This window comes from Lissotriton vulgaris, chromosome 4_1 (assembly GCF_964263255.1).
Source record: "Lissotriton vulgaris chromosome 4_1, aLisVul1.2, whole genome shotgun sequence".
In the NCBI taxonomy this organism is placed as follows: Eukaryota; Metazoa; Chordata; class Amphibia; order Caudata; family Salamandridae; genus Lissotriton; species Lissotriton vulgaris.
Genome location: NC_141691.1, coordinates 1520172816 through 1520194295, shown reverse-complemented (window position 1 = coordinate 1520194295; position 21480 = coordinate 1520172816). Strand labels below are relative to the sequence as shown.

Genomic DNA, 21480 nt, shown 5'->3' with positions numbered 1-21480 from the left:
ATTTTATTTAATTAGTGGCTAGTACCTACCCCAATTTAATGTAGACTGGAGTGGGAATAGTAAATACTTTTGAATTAGTGTCCAGCACCTACCCTAATTTAATGTAGACTGGAGTGGGAATAGTAATTCTTATTTAATTAGTGTGCAGCGCCTACCACAATTTAATGTAGACTGGAGTGGGAATAGTAAATTATAATTAATTAGTGTCGAGCACCTACCCCAATTTAATGTAGAATGGAGTGGGAATAGTAAATTTTATTTAATTAGTGTCCAGCACTTACCCCAATTTTATGTAGAGTGGAGTGGGAATAGTAAATTATAATTAATTAGTGTCCAGTACCTACCCCAATTTAATGTAGACTGGAGTGGGAATAGTAAATTATAATTAATTAGTGTCCAGCACTTACCCCAATTTTATGTAGAGTGGAGTGGGAATAGTAAATTATAATTAATTAGTGTTCAGCACCTACCTCAATTTAATGTAGACTGGAGTGGAAATAGTAAATAATTTCAAATGAGTGCCCAGCACCTCCCCCAATTTAATGTAGACTGGAGTGGGAATAGTATTTTTTTTTTAATTAGTGTCCAGCACCTACCTCAATTTAATGTAGACTGGAGTGGGAATAGTAAATTGTATTTAATTAGTGTCCAGCATTTACCCCAACTTTATGTACACTGGAGTGGGAATAGTAAATTTTATTTAATTAGTGTCCAGCAGCTACCCCAATTTAATTTAGACTAGAGTGGGACTAGTAAATTATAATTAATTAGTGCCCGGCACTTACCCCAATTTTATGTAGACTGGAGTGGGAATAGTAAATTATATTTAATTTGTGTCCAGCACCTACCCCAATTTAATGTAGATTGAAGTGGGAATAGTAAAATATATTTTATTAGTGTTTAGCATGTACCACAAAATAATGTAGATTGGAGTGGGAATAGTAATTTATTTATGACTATAAATAAATGTATACAATTTTTGTGTAGTTGGAATCTTATAATTTTTTTAATAACATGACAAACAAAAACAAGAAACATTAGTATTCCATTTTTATTTCATACTAATTTATTTGGTTACATATATTTGACAAACATTTTTATGGTCAATTTACTTTGTTATATTTGTTTGAAATTGTACATTTTATTAAAAAATAAATATTTAATACAGATGTAAGTATGGTTTAAAATGATAACAAAAAAGTACAATTTTTCCACATATTATATAACATTTTTATATTGTTATACATGTTGGTTGTACATACTGTTTATATATTAATATTCTTATTAAAAGTATTAATATTAATTTTTTTAACAATCTATTTAAATGAAAAACATTTTTAACACAGGTTTATTTATATACAATTTGCAAATTTTGTTCACAGAATTTTGTACAATTTTTCCAGGTTTTAGTAATTATAATAATAAATATTATTGTATTTTATAATATTTATTTTTATAATTTTACAAAATATATTCATTTTGTAAAGTATTTAAATACAAATAAAAAAAACATTTTTTTACATAGTATTTATTTTTAAATATGTAAAGGAATATTTCAAAAAAATTAAATAATATGTTTAAAAAGTTAATCTATTGTATTAGTTTTGGGTCTTTTATTTTGTAACCGCTTTAGGTCGTTTTGTGTCATTTGGATGAAGACCAGCTCGCGGTTGGGAGACACTTCACGTCGCTAAAAGTAAGGTTTGTTTTATATGTTTTAAGTGTGTTTTAAAGTACTTTTGATGGTAGTGTGGAACTATTTAGTGTTGTTAGAAGTAAATTAGTTATATTAAACTGTTTGATATGTTGTATTTACGTATGGTGGTTGTACATATTTTTAGCTTGTTTTAGGCTTGTTTGTAGGGTCAGTATTTTGATGTTTAAAGTATATTTAGGTGAAATACATTGTTACTAGTGATGTTAGTAGGTGTTTATGTGTTTTTTTTATGTGGGTGGCAATGCATGTTTTATATATTTTTGTTGCAGATGTTTGTGATATCGGAAGCAGTCGTTTTTTGTTTCTATTTAAAGAATTGTTTGTTAGTTTTATTAATTAATGGATTTTGAACACTTCTTTAAAACTTTCGGGTTTCCTGGAGCGTTTGTTTTATATTTTATATATTTTCGGGTTTTTTATGGTTATTCAAAGAATATTTTTTTAGTGAAGATGGATTCTACAGCACTTGGAATATGCTTGGTAAGTTTTTTACATTTTATTTATTGTGGGTGGGTAATGTTATTATCATTATTGTTATGTTTTAATTATTTCAAATTTAATTAATGTGTGTATATATATTTAATAAAATATTACATATATTGCACACATTAATTTTTTTTAGATAGATATATGTTATTGCTATTTATATTGCATTGGTTTTATTTTTTAGGACTGGTTTGTTGTTCACAGTAATTTAGAGTAGTGTTTTGGCTATTATGTTGAGGTATTTAATGCCTTTGTGCTAGGGTACAAGGTTACTTGTTATTCTAGGTATTTGTGCATTTGCTTGGTTTGTTTAGATGTTTTTGGAGTTAGTTCAGTAATGGATTGTTCCATTCTGAACTCTTGATAGCTTTGTTCTTTTTGTAGGCATTTAATAAATGTTTCTAAACTTGGTTTATTTGTGCCAGTTGATTGTAGGAAGGCATTGTACCAGCCTTCAACAGCGTTATTTGTTTTTGATTCACCATTTAAGGTGCTTTGGTAAACGTTCCACCAGGGTTTTAGGAATTTAGGATTTCTTCTGTGGCCAATTCTGTGTAGTCTGTCTACTCAGGTATCTTCAATGTAGTCTAAAAGTTGACTTAATTTAGCTTCATTGTGTTTATAAAAGGTGCTATCAATTAAAAGGTTGTAGTGTTCTACTACGTCTGTTTCTGGAACGTAAGCCAGTGCTGTGAGCATGTAGCAGGAACTGGCCCTGTGGCAGACCTGAATCCTCAGCAAACGCATCAAAAGGCAAGAGTTGCCCCTCACTGTATAGATCTCTTACTGTTAGGATACCTGCTTCCTCCCATTGCAGTAGGACCGTACCAGTGATAGTATGGTGCCTTCAAGCACTTTACCACTGATAATGACTGCTAAAGGGTTTGTGCTGGTAGCATTGGCTTATGCCCAACTGGCATATTAAATATACCTATAAGTCCTTAGTAAAGTGGTACTACATGGACCAAGGGCCTGTAAATTAAATGATACTAGTTGGTCTTGCCAACACACTTCTCAAACATCTTCGGTCATTATTAATTAAATTGGCCTGGGCCGATAAACAGCCACGAGCAAGCTGGGAACTCCTCAATCTCCCATATTCCATAGGGGACTGGGTGCCCCTGACCTTGATCTCTACTATCGGGCTGCGCTAGCTTCCCATGCATTTTATTGGATACATCAGCCATCCCCCCTTCACACCTACGCATAGAACGCCTTGCACTTTTCCCAGCTCCCATGGCGACAGCATTGTTCCGTGGACCTAGACTTGTTACAGGAATCCTAGATTCACTTAACACCACTAAACCTGCTTCCTCCCATTGCAGTAGGACCGTACCAGTGATAGTATGGTGCCTTCAAGCACTTTACCACTGATAATGACTGCTAAAGGGTTTGTGCTGGTAGCATTGGCTTACGCCCAACTGACATATTAAATATACCCATAAGTCCTTAGTAAAGTGGTACTACATGGACCAAGAGCCTGTAAATTAAATGATACTAGTTGGTCTTGCCAACACACTTCTCAAACATCTTCGGTCATTATTAATTAAATTGGCCTGGGCCTATAAACAGCCACGAGCAAGCTGGGAACTCCTCACTCTCCCATATTCCATGGGGGACTGGGTGCCCCTGACCTAGATCTCTACTATTGGGCTGCGCAAGCTTCCCATGCATTTTATTAGATACATCAGCCATCCCTCCTCCACACCTACGCATAGAACGCCTTGCACTTTTCCCAGCTCCCATGGCGACAGCATTGTTCCGTGGACCTAGACTTGTTATAGGAATCCTAGATTCACTTAACACCACTAAACATGCCTGGCACAACCTCCTCAATAGACAAGCACTTTCCATACTATATTCCCCTCATACTCCCATTGCATGTTGTTTGTGGCTTCCACTGCTTGCCACCCCAGAAATTACTACGGCACTCCATTCTCTGGGAAATTAACAACATAGGTGACTTCTTCAATGACGGGCAGGGCAAAGACTGTAATGACCCACTACAGACAGATCCACCCCGACCGCGCCGACTACATCCTAGTACTTTAGAGCCAGAATGCACTGCAAGGCTTGCTTGGGGCATGCTACTAGAACCCCCGGAGGTACAATCCTTCTCCGCGCAGACACCCCGTGCCGACGAGTTTCACTTCTGTACTCAAGAACTACGTCACAACCAATCTGTCAATGCCAGACTAGAATGGCAGACAGATCTGGCCCTGTCAATAGATGACTCTATGTGGACATATTGCTGTGGGGCAACCGAACGCATATCAATTAATGGCAGGCACTGACTAATACAATTCAAGTTCCTCAACCGAATATATTGAACACCGGCACGACTATATAAATTCGGGTTGCGCGACACTTCCAACTGTGAAAGATGTGGTGTAAGCAAAGCTGATATCATACACCTTGCATGGCTCTGTCTTCCTATAGCAAATTTCTGGCTAAAAGTCTTCTCTGAATGAAGTGCGGTCACACAAGAAACGATTAGCCCAGACCCAATGCTAGCCCTACTTGGCTACTCCCAAAAATTAAAGACAAATATTAGACGTTTAATAGATATGGGCCTCCTGGTTGTCAAACGGGTAATTGCAATGCACTGGTTCTGCGGCCCTTCCCCCTCTATAACCCAATGGTCCAGAGACAAGATATTTTGCAACACACAAACGGAAGCCTATTGTGAACTTCTTCCCCCTAAAAGCCGTCCAAAGAACTTTCGGAGCCTGTACACAAGTTACATCGAAGTCAAATCTCAGGAACATTTCACACCACTAACAACTACACGTGAGGACCCATAGTCATGACAGGCCCTATCTGTAATAGATCATACCCGCTGTCTACAGACCAACATGTGTGTCATGGTGCAATGTTATTTTACAAACCAATGAGATCGATGTTATTATTTCTTCTTGTCGAACGTACTGCGCTGACGAAATATCAGATTACTTTTGATTCTGTGACATTTGGACAATTTCACAATCGCACTCTTTTTTATGTTGTATCAATTATAATTTGTGTTTTCTTGCTTTTTGATTTTATTTGTGTTGTATTTGAAACAATGTGGGAAAAAAATTAAATGCTATTAGTGGGTCTGCAGGACTGATTGTAGCTACTACTTAAGTAACCATTTTAACCATGTATCATGCATCCTGTGTGTGCAGTATAACTGTCATGTCGACCTAGAAAAATTAACCTATTGCCAGGTCCAAACCTTCCTTTTCAAAACATACAAGTCACGCCTAGGGTAGGCCCTGGACAGCCCAGATGGCTGGTGCAATGTATTTAAAAAGTATGACATGTCCTTTTAAGTTTTACATGTCCTGGTAGTGAAAAACTCTTAACTTAATGTTTCACTGCTGCAAGGATAGGATAACATTGGAATTACCTTATTGCATGGTATAAGTGTCATTTCCAACGGGGAACATGTAACCCCTTCATGTTTGGTGTCTCTGGATTTGGAAATTAAAGTCCTAACTTACAGTAAAGTTGGATTTTAAATTACAATTTTGAAAATGCCACTTTCAGAAAGTTATGATTCAAAAAGTTGGCATTTTCTTGGATTTGCTATTTAGTGACTATAGTCTCTCTCTGGTCACATGACTTGGTGTAGCTGAGAGTTGGGCTTTGTGTATTCCTCCTAAACAGCTACACACAATAGGGAGCTTAGGTGTATGGGCCATCATTGGCACAGTGAGAAGGAGGAACCAGGTACAGTCCCGCTTACATCTGAATAGGCTGTGCCCTACCTCCACACAATGGGCTGCATACCCCCTGTAGTCTGGAGCCAGGACAGGCAGAACAGGACACCTGGGTACTTCAAAGGGAAACCTCCAGAAGCTTCTCTACCACTATAGAAGCACAACAAGGAGGAGGAATGCTGGCCTGCTGAAGGACTGCCAATTTGCTGGACTCTGGCTTTGCTGTGATGACCTTGTGCCTGCTGCCTTCCTCCCTGGGTAAGATCGAACGGACCTGATTCTCTTGAACCCAGAACCCCAGAGAGACTCCAAGGGCTAGTTGACTGGCCTCCTGGCTTGAACCTCTGGGACAGAAGGCACCAACAACTGTGCTACTGCACCTGAATTCTGCTATCTGTTAGTCTATCCTGCCAAGAATTGCCACCCAGTCCTGGTCACTTGGAAGTGGGCCTAAAGTGCTCTGTCAGCCTCTTTGGATCCAGTAGAACCAACGCATCTCTTCTGCTGTGTGGACAAAGCCAAGCAGAACTGATGCATCGCTGCATAACATAGATCGTGACCACCCCAAAGACCACCATCGCATTGAAGCCCGATGCTGTATTGGAACAGACGCTGCATAACGCATCCTCAGCAAGGGCCTTCGCATCCCTCGTTGACGGCAGCCTTCACGATGACGGCAGTTCCTCGGAACAGATACAACACCCTGACTGTGCAACACATCCCTGGCCCCAGACTTTGCATCAAAAGCCCTCGTCCACAGGATCTTCGATGCAGTAGAACCTTGCACTGCAGCCTAGCCACATCTTGGAACCAACGCACTGCTTCGGGTGTGCAACACATCTTTGATGCAGTTTTTTTGTAATACTCCGCAAATCAGGATTGAAGATTCTCTGTTCAGTAGGCCTAACTGGATCCCTGCAGCCGTCCCACCCTCCATCGCAGTTGCCCTCAACTTGTGACTTTGTCCTGGTCCGGTGGGCCAAAATATCCACACCTAGCACTTAACGCCACTTGGCGCTATTTTTTTTTATTTTGGTGTTGTTTTATTTTTTTAATATACTCTATTTATCAAACTTTGCTGTTGGTTTCTTTTGGGGTGTGTTTTCACTGTGCTACTTTTTGAAGTGTTACACAAATACTTTGCACATTGCCTCAGAGTTAGGCCTGACTGCTCTGTGCCAAGCTACCTAAGGGTTAAGCACAGGTTAATTTAGGATTACTTGTGACTTCACCTTGAGAAAATTTGTGGCTGCTGCTTGAAAAGGATTTCAACCCCCCCGCTCCAAACTGGTAACCCAATTTCTTACAAGAACCAACCAAAAACGTGTTCTCCTAAGAAGGATTCTTACAATAAAGAGACAAGGAAGATGTCCTGACAGTTATGGTTTCCACAAGAACTTGCCAGTAGTAGGTCGGCCACATAATTGTCTTAATTTCTGGCAAACAGATGTGATGGATGCATGGGTGCTGAGCAATATCGGCAAAGGTTATACAATACGCTATTTGCAAACGCCACCGATATAGGTGTACAGGTGACTCATCTACCTGCTTCACATCCTAAACGCTTGTCTTTTCTGGAAGAAGTTGATTTGGTGCTTAGGAAACATGCAATCGTGAGAGTTCCATGGCAGGACTGGGGCTTACTTAATCCTTTTCTTGGTCCAGAATGCTTCAGGAGCATGCAAGCCAGATCTGGATAAGAACTCTTACCTTTCAGATGTTGACCTTGCAAGCCATTGTCCCATTGGTTAGACAGGGTTGGTTGTTGTCAATTGTTCTAGAGGATGCTTACCTGCACGTGCCCATTAGAAAATCAAACCAAAAGCTTTTGCGGTTTGCACTGGGGATGATCACTTCTAGTTATGAGCTCTTCCATTCGGCCTGAAATCCTCTCCCACAGTATTCACCAAGGTGTTGCCACTGTTAGTTGCCCTGCTTCATACAGATGGTATGCTTGCCCATCCTTACCACCACGATTTGTTGATTCAGGTCACTTCCGAAGAACAAACTTGAATTGTTAATTCAGAAAACTCTCCGAGAAAGGGGTTGTAGCTCAGAGTGCAGGGGGGTCTTGCCTGTACGATCTTCCTGGTACCATGGGCACAAATCCATCTCCACAAACTGGTTTCCTGGATTATAAAAAACTGGGATCTGAGTTCTCAGGATCTGAGGCTCAGAATTCCGTCAACTCAACAGATGAAAGACGACTTGGCTTGGTAGATGTCCACAGACAATTTTCGAAAAGTGGTTCAGCTGAATCATCCGGAACCCATGATAGTAACAACAGATGCCACTTTCAGGTTGGGTTGCATGCGCGGATTCCTTGCAGGTGAAGGGCTTCTGGTCTGACAAGGAGGCATAGAGATCCTCAAATTGGAGGGAGTGTGAGGCAGTGAGGAGAGGTCTTCTTTCTTTGCAGTCTCTTTTGACAAAGCGAGCAGTGTATGGATAGACAAGGCTACCTCCAAGAAATATTTAAAGAAGCAGTGGGGGATGAGGTCCAGGGCATTTAATTTATTTGCACACAAGTTTTTTTCTGGGTCTCAGATCTTTCGGGTTTCTATGATGGCAAGTCATATTCAGAAAACTTCCAACAGAGCAGCTGTTATGCTAAGCAGGGAAATTCCTTCCTCTCCAGAGTTTTCCCTAGATACGCCAGTCTTCACTTTACTGACCCATCGTTTGGGGTTTGACAGTGCTGGATCTCTTTGTTTCAGGCCGCAGTGCCAAAGTGCACAGATTTTGTGACAGAGAGCAGGAGGAACAGGCTTGTGTATTGGATGCTCTCTTGAGTCCATGGCCAAAGGATCTTCTTTATGCTTTCCCTTCCTTTGTCCTGATACTGTCCTTCTTGATATGGTGAGTAAGGAGCATGCAAGTGTAATCCTGATTGCTCCTCAGTGGATTTGACCAAATTGGTTTCCTCTTCTGTTGCTGATGAAGGTGGCTCCACAGTGGGCACAGCCTCTAGTTTCTTCTCCTCTCGAGTTTCTGGTTTGGAGGATGGATTCACAAAAGAGGCTCAGCTTGAAGATTGAAAGGAGGGGATTGAGTGTGCAGGGCCTAACAGAGCCATTGGTGCTTTCATTGCAGTTTTCTAGAAGGTTATCTGCTCAATAGTTTCATAACAGGCATCAGAGGTCATTTTCTCAGTGATGTGAGAGTAAAGGACTAGATCCTCAGTCACTGACTTTGATAATATTTGGTTATAGAGTTCTTGCACGATGGATCAAAATTGAGATTGTCAGTGGCTAATTTTCGTGTACACTGAGTTGCAAACTTTCAAATGACTTTGGAAGAGTTTGGCGGATGATGAGGGATTTATTTCTAGGCTTTTAAAGGGTTTGTAAAATTCCTGATGTTGGACATGTCCCTTTTTAGGGAAAACTACCCCAAATGTTTTCCTCATAGTTGTTGTTGACTCTTTCAGCATGGCCTCAGGAATCTGGGCACCTTCACCTTGTACTGCAGAGGGAAGGTGCGCATGTCCACCTCAACCACCTGGGGCAGGGGGTGCACATGCAATAGCTTTAGGTGCTGTACCTCTGTGCACCCCGTAAACAGGTACACCACATACCTGGGGCAGGTATGGCACTGGGTAGTAGTGGGACATAGCACTGATTGTGCTACCCACTGGATAGCCTGTCAATCTTGTATTGGGCCTGTCATTGCAGTCTAGTGTTGTGCCAATGTGTCCCTGTCTAGGTTGGCATCATTTTCGCCTAGCTGACCCTGAGTGGGTCATCCCATACCATGAGGGCTCCCCCAGAACCCCTGAAAGGGCGTGGGAGGTGGTAAGCTGAAGGTCAGGCGGGTACATATGGATGTTCCCTGCCCAGGTAGTGAGAAAACCCCCATGTGTGGCTTCACCTGCCATGGAGTTCATCTCTTCCCATGGGATATGCCAGGGGTGTTGCAGAGTCTTTTGTGACTAATGGCTCTGAGCACGTCCTCAATGTCAAGGCAGTGTGGAAGTGTGTGCGCCAACCTGCACAATTTTGAAAAAGGCGCTGACACTGTGTTCAGAAACATGGGCTGGACTGGCAATGCAGATCAGGTAGTGTGTACTTGTACCTGCAGGGTTGTAACTTTGTGCCCAACCTGCCATTCCAGAACAGGGTGTGCACACCAACCCTTATGTTGTTTTGAATACATGTCCAGCCTGAGGGTGTGCCCTGGTACCTATGTAATTGTAGACAGGAGCCCAGTTTGTCATCACCGACCAGTGAGTGCATACCTGCCTCTCCTGGTGTTCTAACACCTGGGTCAGGCCTGCCTTGGCAGGCCTATGTCTGAGCGTTAGCACCCATGGTGCTAGTGGCAAGGTACCTAGCCTGCAGTCTCAGACAAGTGTGTGCACATTGGCAGCTATCATGATTAAACTCATGAGCCGACTGCCAGGGTGCACCCGCACCTATGGAGCCTGTAATTGTGTGTGCCACCTGCCATCGCAGACTAGTGTGTGAGCACTGACAGATATATTTGTTAAATCCATGTTCAGTCTGCTGTTCCAGACTCATGCGGGCTCACTTGCACGCCTGATGCTGTGGACTATGTGTCCGACCTGCCATTGTAGGTCAGTGTGCATATTAGCGCGTGTGCACCCAGGTAGTGAGGAATACCAGTGTTTTTTCACTACAATAAGCCTGGCTCTTACCACAGGTTAACATGGGGATGTGGTAGACAATTCTTGTAGCTGCAATAGTGGTCTGCAGGGGAGCAGACCCAGGATGTTTCCTATCAATGTATTTGTGATGCCGAACCCTTTCCAATAGTAAAGGGGTCTTGTCATAGCTCGCTTTGAAATGACACTTATAGAATATGGACATTTCTATGCCCTAAAAGTCTTGTGTGCCATTTGAGGGTCGAATGGGATAGATTAGAGAGAAAGGTTCTAATACTTAGCATCTAGAGGGCGGATCATTGGCCCACTAAAGCTTAACATCTGCATTCCATTGCCCCATGGCATACAGGCCTACAATAAAGGGGAGACAACTACAGTTCAAGGGGAACCCCCTTGAACCACTCCTAACTTCAAGGACACACAACAGTATAACAATGGGTACCATCCCTGAGCAAAGGGTGAGACATGCTTGTGGAGATGCGGGACCAGAGAACGCGGACTTTGTGATGCACATTGCCAAAGGACTCTATTGTGATAACAGCCCATGAATGGAACCCTGTGCCCTTTCTGAATAGTGGCTGGCCTGGGCCAAACACCTGATGAAGTGTGGCAACCTGAAGTGTGCCTTCCACTGGCTCGTCTGTGGGCCTTCTGTTCTTCTGGAGATCTAAGAGACATCAAAGATCTCCCGCAAGGGACCTACACCATCTACCTGTGACATCTGGAGAGCATAGCCCTTGTGAGTGCCCACATCGGCTACGAAATTCCATTGGATAGCAAGGTGTGAGTGTGAAATTAAGACATGTGTCTGTAGACCAGATTGTCTAGTGCGGAGCTCCAGAAATCTTGCCCGCATCTAAGGCATGTGATTGCTGTACACCAGAGACCACGGCACTCATAAGCAACTAGGTAGTGGTGAGCAGATTCACTGGTTGCGGAACCCCACCTGGCTCGTTTCTTTGATGGTGACGCATCTCTCTCATGAGTCACTCTGACTGCATGCTCATTGTGTGAGGTGTCCAAATCACATGGTGCAACCCTCGGAGGTGGGGGTGTCCCCATAGTAGTGCCTTATTCTACCTCATGTGGCTCTGCTGACCTTTCGCCTGTGTGTGTGACTGGAATTACCTTGTGCAACCGGTTTCAATGTGCACCAGATGTTGTGCCTCACTCCCACGGGGGTATGGAATTTGCGCCTCTCCATTGTGTGTGACCAGAATTGCAACCCATCTCAATGTGCACTGGTCATTGTGCGTCATTTCTAAGGGTGGGCGTAAATTGCGTGAGGGGTCTACGCAAAGAGGCACGGAGATGGAACCAATCTTCGCACTCTCCGCATAGCTCCGTTACACACCTGGCGCTTGCCTCCCACCCGCAGTATTAACACTTTACAAAACATTATAAATAACATTTTAAATAACCTTACCTTATTGGCGGCGTCCCCGGGCTTCCCTGCATCTCCATCGCGTCTTCTTCTGGGACATCCACATGTGCAGGCGCCCACGCATGCGCAATTCCCAGAAGAAGACACAATTTTTTGTTCCAAAGTTCAACGTTTCCTTTCATAGTTTGCAGGAGGTAATTTTGCCTGCAATTTATCATTTCTCTTCCCCAGAGGAGGAGGTAAGCCTGCATTTGTTGAATGTGAGAAGTGCTCTTTTTCTGTATCTTGAGAAAGCGAAGACATTTCAAAAGGTGGAATCTATATTTGTGAATTTTGAGCCAGGAAAGAAAGGTGAAAAGGCATTAACTGCAAAGTTGAATGGGTGATTTAAAACTTTCATTGCTAAAGCCTATGAGATAACAGGCAGTTTCCTCCATTGCAAATATTAAGGGAAGGTGTGCCTGTGGTAGGTTTCAACTGTTGCTGAGCTGCATTGGGCTTCTCTTTCCAAGATATGTAGGGCGGGTACATGGTCTGACTCCTCTACTTTTGCTAGGCACATCAGATTGTCAGAGGTACGGTGCTTTACTGATGTGTCTGGATAGAGTTCTCTTTTCTGTGGAGGAATAGAGGAGATTATGTTTTTTTAGTTCACTAAAGCTGTGTTCTTTCTGCAGACATGGTCAGCTGTCCATCTTTGTGGGCTTGGTACATCTCATGCATACTGAATTAAAGCTAGGGAGGGACGTTAGGGTAATGTTAAATTACTTTCCAGCAATGGTATTACCCTGAATCCTACGTCCTTGCTTTAATTTATATTCCATCCCGTCCTCCCAATATGTACAAATGACGCATGACTTGGTTGTGAGATTGAATACTGACAGGAGGATAGCAGGGGAGTTTTTTTTTATTGTGTCTCTTTTTTTATTTTTATTTATTTGAGTTTGATATAGAGCTGGCTAGACCCGGAGTTCTCAGAGCGCTTTACATGAGGAAACAGCGTGTTACTGGTCTAGGTGAGGTAGGTGTCCTCATAAGTAGTGAATTAAAGCGCGTTAGTAGGACTCGGGGTAATGCCATTTTCAGTAGGTAATGTATACGTTCGTCACTCCTTCAATAGCGGAGACCATGACCACATGCTTTTAGATAAATGCTCCGTTGCTGCCACGGCCAAAGCTATAAACATCCCCAGCCAACAGAGCACGATTATCGAAAGTAAAATATATATGTTAGGCTGGAAACTGCACACTCGTTTTCAAGTCAAGATGTATGGGTCTGTATGAAACACTGTAGGATCCTGGCCCCTGAGTAGCACAGAAGCAACAATTGAGTGTGGCCATACGCTTTCAAGCTAGAGTCCAAAATCCACATAGAGAAAAGCCTGTCATCCCAAAGACTCCCTTTCTGTTAACATAACCACCAATTAGGCAACTACTTGGTTTGCAAGCAGTCTCCGGTGTCCCAGTGCATTAGCTGCTTCAAATATCATGTTACGCTCAAAGCATGTATTAGTCAAGATAGATCCCCATTAATATTAGCATGGAGGCCTCTGGCAATAGCTGGGAATAATAGCAGCAAAATGGAACTTGACAGCGGCGTCTAGACATCTTCATTGCAGTGGTGCAATCGGATTTTAATTTTAGTGTGGCGTTATTTTTACGGCGAGGGGGTATTTCACAGCCCAGTGGATGGGACAGGAGCGCCTCCAAAAATAAAAGTAGGCCTGCCGGTAATGACTTTAGGAGAGCATTCAGTGAACGCTTGCTCCTCCCGTAGCCGGCAGCCACCATTCATAATGTACACGCAGTCCCTTCAGAGACAGCAACCTGCAACTGAGGTCGCAAACCACTGATGCACATTAATGCAAATCGTAATGAGGAGGGGGCGCAATATATGCCCCCCTCCCCCCCAACTGCCATTCGTAATTAATAGACGCAAAAGGAAATTACACAGTCGGAACGTCTTTCTGGCTCACAAAGTCCCTTAGTATTTGTGGTGGCATGCTTTGTGGAAAGCAGAAGACTTACGTAAGTGGAACGCAGATATTGCGTGTGCAGAACAAGTGCGTACCACGGCGCATACAGTACCTCGCAACAGTGCCAGTCATCGCCGTTCTTTACGTCCTCTCTCTGCAGACGAACTTTCTGGACAGCGCCAAGTCTTTCTTCCAGTTCTATGGTCGTTTTATAGATCTGACCGCTGTGGAGGCAGCCCCTGGGTAGGAAGATGCGTCTGGGAGATCCATTCTCGCAGCAAATAGTTAAGGTCGCTTCCATCTCAGTGCCACTGCTTGAGACATCACTGGTCTCAACAAAGACGTCCCAAGTCCCTGTTCAGGAAAGAAAAGACTCCATCAAAACGGACACATGACATTTCTAGCGTATTAGACATTTATAGTTGTTAAGGTAGCCACAAAGTTAGTACCACTGTGACTTCGGAGATATAGCTAAGTGAGGTGCCTGCCATAGCAGCCTTTTCATGGTAGAGAACTCCTACTCTCTGGCATGCATGGAAGAATTTTAATAACTGGCCTTCTTCCGCTGACATGCACCAAGGTGACCGGTGCCATTTTCTGACACTGAATTATTTGTGCGTCTATAAAATATATAGAGACCCAATGAACGACCAGCACCTGCAAGGCGCCCTAACAGTCCAACATTGCTGTTAGTCTTGTAACATTTCATTTATCTGTGGTAATAGTTAAAATATGTTTAAACTTAAATTCTTTGCTTTTTGCAGCTAGACTGTTTTTTTGCGTATGCGTAAAGAGGAAGAAAGAGTACAAACAACTGCGCTACACCATCTATTTTCAAGACTGTTATGACTTAACTGCTCCTAGAAAACACACACAAGTGTAACACTTTCAAGTTAATTTTGACATTGTTACAAGAATGTGGGGTCAGTGTTTCTTTCAGACTGAAACTACTGAAGTATGTGCACAACTCAATTGATTCACTATGTGAAGGAGATTATCTTAACAATTTATGCAAATTTAATATGTTTGTATTTTCTCGAGAGTCTTTTATATTTACTGTGAGAGGCATTTCCGTTAATGATAGAGTAATGCTAGTTAAGTGTGAGAAGCAGAATTTCTGGCTATGGTAAGCATTGAGTTGCCAGTGACAAGTTGTAGGAACGGGGAAAAAATGTGATAGGTGGATTTCTTTAATTAATCTCAGCTACTGGTAATTACTATAGGATTCAATACAGGCCGTCATACAGGCCGTCATTCTTTTCCCCAATAGCCAGGAACCAGCCTTATGCAAATCCTCCATTGCCCTGCTCCTATAGGAACCGTCCAGCCTGAACTGCCAGGCCATGTCTCTTCTGAGCTGTAACACATGCAACCCAAGACAGTCAGTAGGGTGAATCTTGAGCCCAATGGGAAAGTGAGCACAGGACCCATGCCTGGACTTACCAACCACTCTTAGGGCGCTCACTGAAGAAGCACAAATGTGATTGGTGGATTGCTTGAATTAATCTCAAACACTGGCACTTACTATGGACTGCAATTCACCCCTTCCTTCCTGAGGTGGCATGGCAACAAAACTATAGACTGGGATGCGGCCCAGAGAAATTACCAGTGGCGGAGATTAATTCAAGCATTTTACCAAACACCTCTAAGAAGCCAGTACAGGACAGATGGAACAGGCAACTCAGAATATGAAAAGTTAATTCTATCTTAAACATTTTCCAAAGATCCTTTTTTGCTGAGATATATGGGAAGATTGTTCTACGCTCTAGTGGAAAGGACAGAAAAACACCATGTCAAGAGTGTACCACTCGGAACACCATGGGAAAGAGGATTATAAGGAGAAAATGCCGAGTTAGGTAAGTGGGGCTAGGCTGGGTATGCATTTAAATGCCAGACCAGTTGCTTAACAGGAATGCAGTGTTTGGTACATTTATGAAATGAAACATTAAGTCATTTCCTCAAGTGAAAGATCTGCTGTTCTGCAGCATTCTGAACTAGTTGAAACCTAACAATCTCAGGAGAGGGCAGGCCTGCCAAAGGTACATTACAGTTGTCTAATCAGGAGCTAATTGCTTCTCCTAGAACTCATCTTCAGTTTTCTACGGAAAATAAAAGATAAATGTGAAGAAAGAAGCAATTTTTAGCACACTGTGGATCTGCGTAATTAGGGTCATATCACAATCCAAAATGATCCTTAGTCATGCGTTCAGGAGCATCGTTAGTAGACTGGCTGAGGGTTGGGTAGAGTTATTTGCTTCCACTATCACCAAAGATGATGATCCATGTGTTTGCACTATTAATATGTAATCAACTAGAAGTCATCCAGTCATGGGTGTCAGTCAGTCAATAAAACTTTATTTGGTTAGTTACAACCATAAAAGTATACACTTTACATGTTATCCTCCAGTTAAAAACATATGCAAACGATTCATAAACAATGTGACCCATTTTCAATATGCATAAAAACATCAGTTTCCTTTCAAATCCAGGGTACATAATATTGTTAAAAGGTAAAAACCAAATAATTCATACATGACATAAAATATTTCCTTTAGGTCTGCTACCGTACTGTTATCCTTTAGATACAGAGCCTTTTAATAACCTCAGTGAAAACATACGTTATTTACTCAGTGCACTTGAGAAACACTTTGACCTTACACATAAATTTCCCCATGGCACAGGCTATGTCTAAGTTCTCCATTCCTACTAGTAGGTCAACAGCTTGCATCCTATTTCTAATCCCATATATTTTAAAAATTGGACATAAAATCTCCTTTCTGATATCTAAAAATTCCGTACAATCAAGTAAGACATGTAAAATATCACATGGGGTGCCCAAAGTGCAGGTGCATTTCCCATTATAACCAATCATAAAGTTTTTGACCCCATTATTCATGTAGCAGGGATTTAACCCAATTAGTGCTTTTAATACCTCACGTCGTAAGCGGTAGCTAGATAACCTATCAACGTAAGGATAATGTTGATCCTTTTCCCAAACCAGGATCATATGTGACACTGAATTTTTCCGCGAAAGGTACTCCCTATCGTGTATACGGGACGTATCCCGACCCAGTGCCCTAAGTTCCTTCTTGCCCAATTGTGGATGTCCTAACTGCGGGTCAAGTCTTAAGTCTAATACTCCATACGCTTCCCTTACTGAGGCTCTTATCTCTTTTGCCCAGGAACGCTCACTAATGGCAATTTCAGCTTTACACAACTGTGAAATTTTATGGGGAAGTCATGGGTGTATGGAAAACAGTGATGAAGGTCTTGAAATCGGAGGTTATTTTTTTTATATTCTGCATAAAATGGTATTCCTGCACTGTTGGACTTGGCCCTTCTGGCAGGTTCACCCCTGAACTTTTTGCCTTCAAATATAGTGATTTCTGGTCTTTGCGCACTTTGACACTGTGGCGCAGTGTAAAGTGCGTGCGCTCCCTGAGTGTGTGTGCGAGATTGGCCTGCTCTCCCATAGGAATGCATGGGGAATGTCTGTGTCCCTGGTAGTTCCTGATGCGTGAGGCGTGCATGCTCAAGTTTGGTATGTGCAAACTCGTGTGAGTGAATGCTGCACAATGGTATGTGCGGCGTGTATGTGTCTAGTGGGGAAGTGCCACTTCTAGACATGGCTGTACGTGTGCTGTGAGGGTGCTGGAGTGTGATTGGCTGGAGCTGGCTGGGATGCCAGGCTCCAGGATGTCTGGATGGGTCTGCCCAGTGGTGAGTGCTGAGATTAGTATGCTGATGTGAGGGGAGGAGTGCACCTGTGTCCTGAATGAGGCTGGGTTTTCCCCACAATGCTTGCTCCGCCCCCTGTGGTGTGACTAATGACCCTAGCCCTGCCAGTGAATGAAAGGGGTGGTTGAGCCATCAAGGGTGCTCCAAAACCAGCTGCGACTGGTTTCTACCCCACCCTGCACCTACAGACAAAGGAATTTAAAGTATAAGAAGGGGCTGTGTCCCCTAACAAAATGTTCTCTTCCAGGATCCTGATAGGAGGGGGCTGCTGCTGGTGGGGCCCAGGAGGGACCGCCATGGGGGCTGTCTCCTGCCCTGTGCGCTGGCCCCTGGGCCCTGCATGCTCCTCCTGATGCCCAGGACCTTCTGCTGTGCCTTGTCCTTGCCCCAGGGCTGTGGCTGCCCCTAGCGCCCCGTGAGTGCTTTAATTTGCCTGCCTGGGCAGAGCGCTGTCGTTTTCCCTCTGAGGGAAGTGCTCCTGCCCTTTTTGTGCCCCAGAGTGCTTTGTTGCACTTAATTCTTAATTGCGAGTGGCCACCTCGCTTCTGCAGTTTATTTTTGACTTCGAGGGTGCCCACCCCTCATTTATTCCCCGAGTTTTCACCACCGCGGCCTGAGCACCGCAAAACAGGAAGCCAGGCACTACGGTGCCTGGCGCGGGGCGGGAGTTCCGGCTTTGGAGGGACGTCCCGCCCGCTGCCGCGCCACGATTGGCTGCCCGCTTCCGCCGGGAAGGTGAAAGAAACGAAGCCGGCCAACTGATGGCCTCCCCGCAGCCCGGGGCTCCCATGTGCTGGAGGGAGCCCCGGAAGTAAAATCCCGCCCCCCCTGGTGTCGGGCAGAGAGAGAAAAGAAGCCGAGCCGCACCGAGCAGGCGCCTTTCCTGGAGTCCCGGTCCCAAGATGGGGGACCGGGTGAAGGGTGCCAGCAAGGGACAGTGGACAGCGGGTGGGGGCACGAGGCACATTGCCGGTGCCTGCCCCCACCGCAAGCGCTAGGAGTTGACCTATGGCCGCCCAGAGGAGCCCCCCGCCAGAGAACAGTCTGGTAAGTGTGGAGGGCTGCGGGGAGAACACCGGGTATCATCGTGGTGCCTTCGATGCACAGTGGCTCAGTTACCTGTCGGGCGACCCCGGATGGCAGTGGGTCGCCCCAACGTTTCAGCAGGCCTATTTCCTTCCCCCACCACTTTGACTGTAATTTCAGGTGCCCCGTGTGGCCCCTACCCAGGGCATTTGTATTTAAAGTACCGTCGCGCGCCACAGTACTGGGGGGCGAGTCCTCCTTCATGAAGAGGGGGCACAGCATTATTTTAAGAGCCTAGAGGGCTCCTTGGGACACCATATTTTTAGAGCCCAGGTGGCTCCAACCAATTTGACAGGCCCAGAGGGTTCCGAGGTCCCGCAGTATTGTTCTAGAGCCTAGAGTGCGCCCCAAAATGCACAGTACTTACCCAGAGCCAGAGGGCTCCAACCTATTGTGCAGTTTGGATTCAGTTTTGATTCCTGAGGGGCTAGCGAGAGCCCCAGCCGCAGTTTTATCCCAGCTGCCCAGCAAGTAGTGGGCAACTGCACCGTTTAGGTTTTTCTTCCTAGGGACATGTGGTCTATGGATTTAGGAGTGAGACGCACTCCTTCATCCCTGGCCTTTCCCAAGCTGCGCAGCACTTAGTGCCAGCTGCAGCGTTTAGGCCCTGTTCTGTCCCTCAGCTGCCCAGCAAGTAGTGGGCAGCTGCTACGTTTAGGTTTTGGCGCCGTGGCGCAACCTGGACTTTTGATGTAAGTTCTGTGTTAATGTGATTTCTGCAAAGTGTTCTTTGCTACACCTCTGAATGTGTGTTTATGCATCATGTGTTCTCCTTTGATGCACCTCTAAATGTGTTATTATGCGTCATGTGCCTTGTTCTTACACCTCTGAATGTGTTGTTGACACATCATGTGTTTTCCTTCCTTACACCGCTGAATGTATGTTTATGCATCATGTGTTATGTTCCTATGCTTATACCCCTACAGGTATTGTGATACTTAGGTGGTTGTTCTTGCTAGTACAGGTGGTGCTAGTGAGGTCCTGGTTCCCTGCGTGACCTGTTCCTAAGGTGGTTAGGATTGGGTAGGTGGTACTTAACCGTTACCAGTAGTTACTGGTTGTGTGCTTTATCAGTCAGTCAGTCAAAATACATTATTCGGTTAATAACAAAAACCACAAAAGTATACATAGGTCCAGCAAAAGGGAAAAGACATTCAAATTGCAATATGGTTAACTAACATCAACAGCACATCAACCAAGGAAAGAATATATGGCAACAATTTAAAATACTGAGAATTAAGTATCAGATTCATATATAAATTTTAAAACATGCACAGTTCATCTAAGTTAAAAGTAGAAATTCATTAATTAACAAGCTCTAAAAATAAATCACAAAAAAGTAAGAATATTATCTCAGACTAACTATTTTTTTCCTCAGTCTCATAGCTATATATAAAAAAGTGGCGACATTAAACATTTCCCACGTATTGGGCAGCAGTTGGAGGTATAATAGGCCAGGTTTCATTTGTTTAAACCCTTTGTCCTTTAGTAGGGTACAATACATTTTTCCGTATCTCCTTAAAATAACCACAAAAGAACATGAAGTGGGAAGTATCCATTATAGAAAAACCATCACAAGTGCATAATTTCAAGTCTGTAGCTTTAGTCCAACATGGGCGCCCAGAAATGAGTAGATGAATTTTATTTATTCTGAACTTGGTTAATAGATATCTGTGGTTAGCATTGTTAACAACCTTCAGATATAGTTCTAGGTCATTATCCGATGTTACGACTAGCTGATGGGCTCTCACAGTTGGCTTAGTCAATTGAAAGCCCTCTCTATCCATCTCTCTATGGAGTTTAAAAGCAGTCTTGACCCATTTTATATCTCCTTTAACCAGTTTAGATGGCTCCTCAAATATTTCTGGTCGCCCCAGCAAGACTGCAACCTTTCTGACATAGCTTAGCCACGGGATAGAATCCCAATGTTCTAGACTAAGACAATTCGTCAGAATCTCGTGGTTCACATCCACTTCTGGGTTCAGCCAGACCGTAATCCACTTTAAAAAGGGCACGATGGCAATCCGGTCTTCTAAATACTCCACCCCACATTCTTGATGAACAATAAAACCTGGGGTCGATTGTGGAACGGATAGAATGGATTTTAAGAATTTGTCCTCTGCCACCTGTAGCAACTTAACGTTCTTAAAACCCCATAAGTCTGCACCATACATTGCTATGGAAACACATTTTGCGTCGTAAACTTTTAACACTGCTTGTAACGGTTTTACCCCTAATTTGTGGGAAAAACCCAGAACGGCAGAGATGGACCGTACAAACGCGTTTCTTTTCACGGACAGTTGGGGAAGCCAACAGGAGCTTTCGTCAAAAACCATCCCAAGGTATGGAAATCTGGTTACCCTAGATAACCTGTTACCATTACAGTGGAGTGTCATCAGCTTCCTATGCCTGCCCTTTGTGCCCACAGCCATGACATGAGATTTGGTGTAATTAACGCTAAGATCCAGAGAGGACATAAACTCATAAAAAGAATTTAAAAGACTTTGTAAGCCAACTGATGTGCGCGCTATAAGTGCAGCATCGTCCGCATATAATAATGCGGGAAGGGTGAACTTGCCCACCTTTGGAATATCCTTACAAGCTGCTCCCAGGACGCCTGCTAACTCATTAATATATAATGTAAAAAATAAAGGTGCTAAAATACAGCCTTGCCTGACCCCGTTAGTTATACCTATCTTGCCCGTACAATTCCCCTTACGATCATATCTCACGGTGGCTGTGAGGACCCGATGAAGATCAGCTAGA

The 21480-nt window shown here is 43.6% G+C and overlaps 1 protein-coding gene across 1 annotated transcript in view; it reads right to left on the bottom strand.

Moving 5' to 3' along the window:
• The window catches only part of RP1 (RP1 axonemal microtubule associated), a 2616437-nt gene that overhangs the window by 576624 nt on the left and 2018333 nt on the right, over positions 1-21480 (bottom strand). The window contains exon 48 of the mRNA XM_086965756.1: positions 14003-14244. Coding sequence (XP_086821882.1) covers positions 14003-14244 — 242 coding nt within the window. The remainder of the gene's footprint in view (positions 1-14002; positions 14245-21480) is intronic.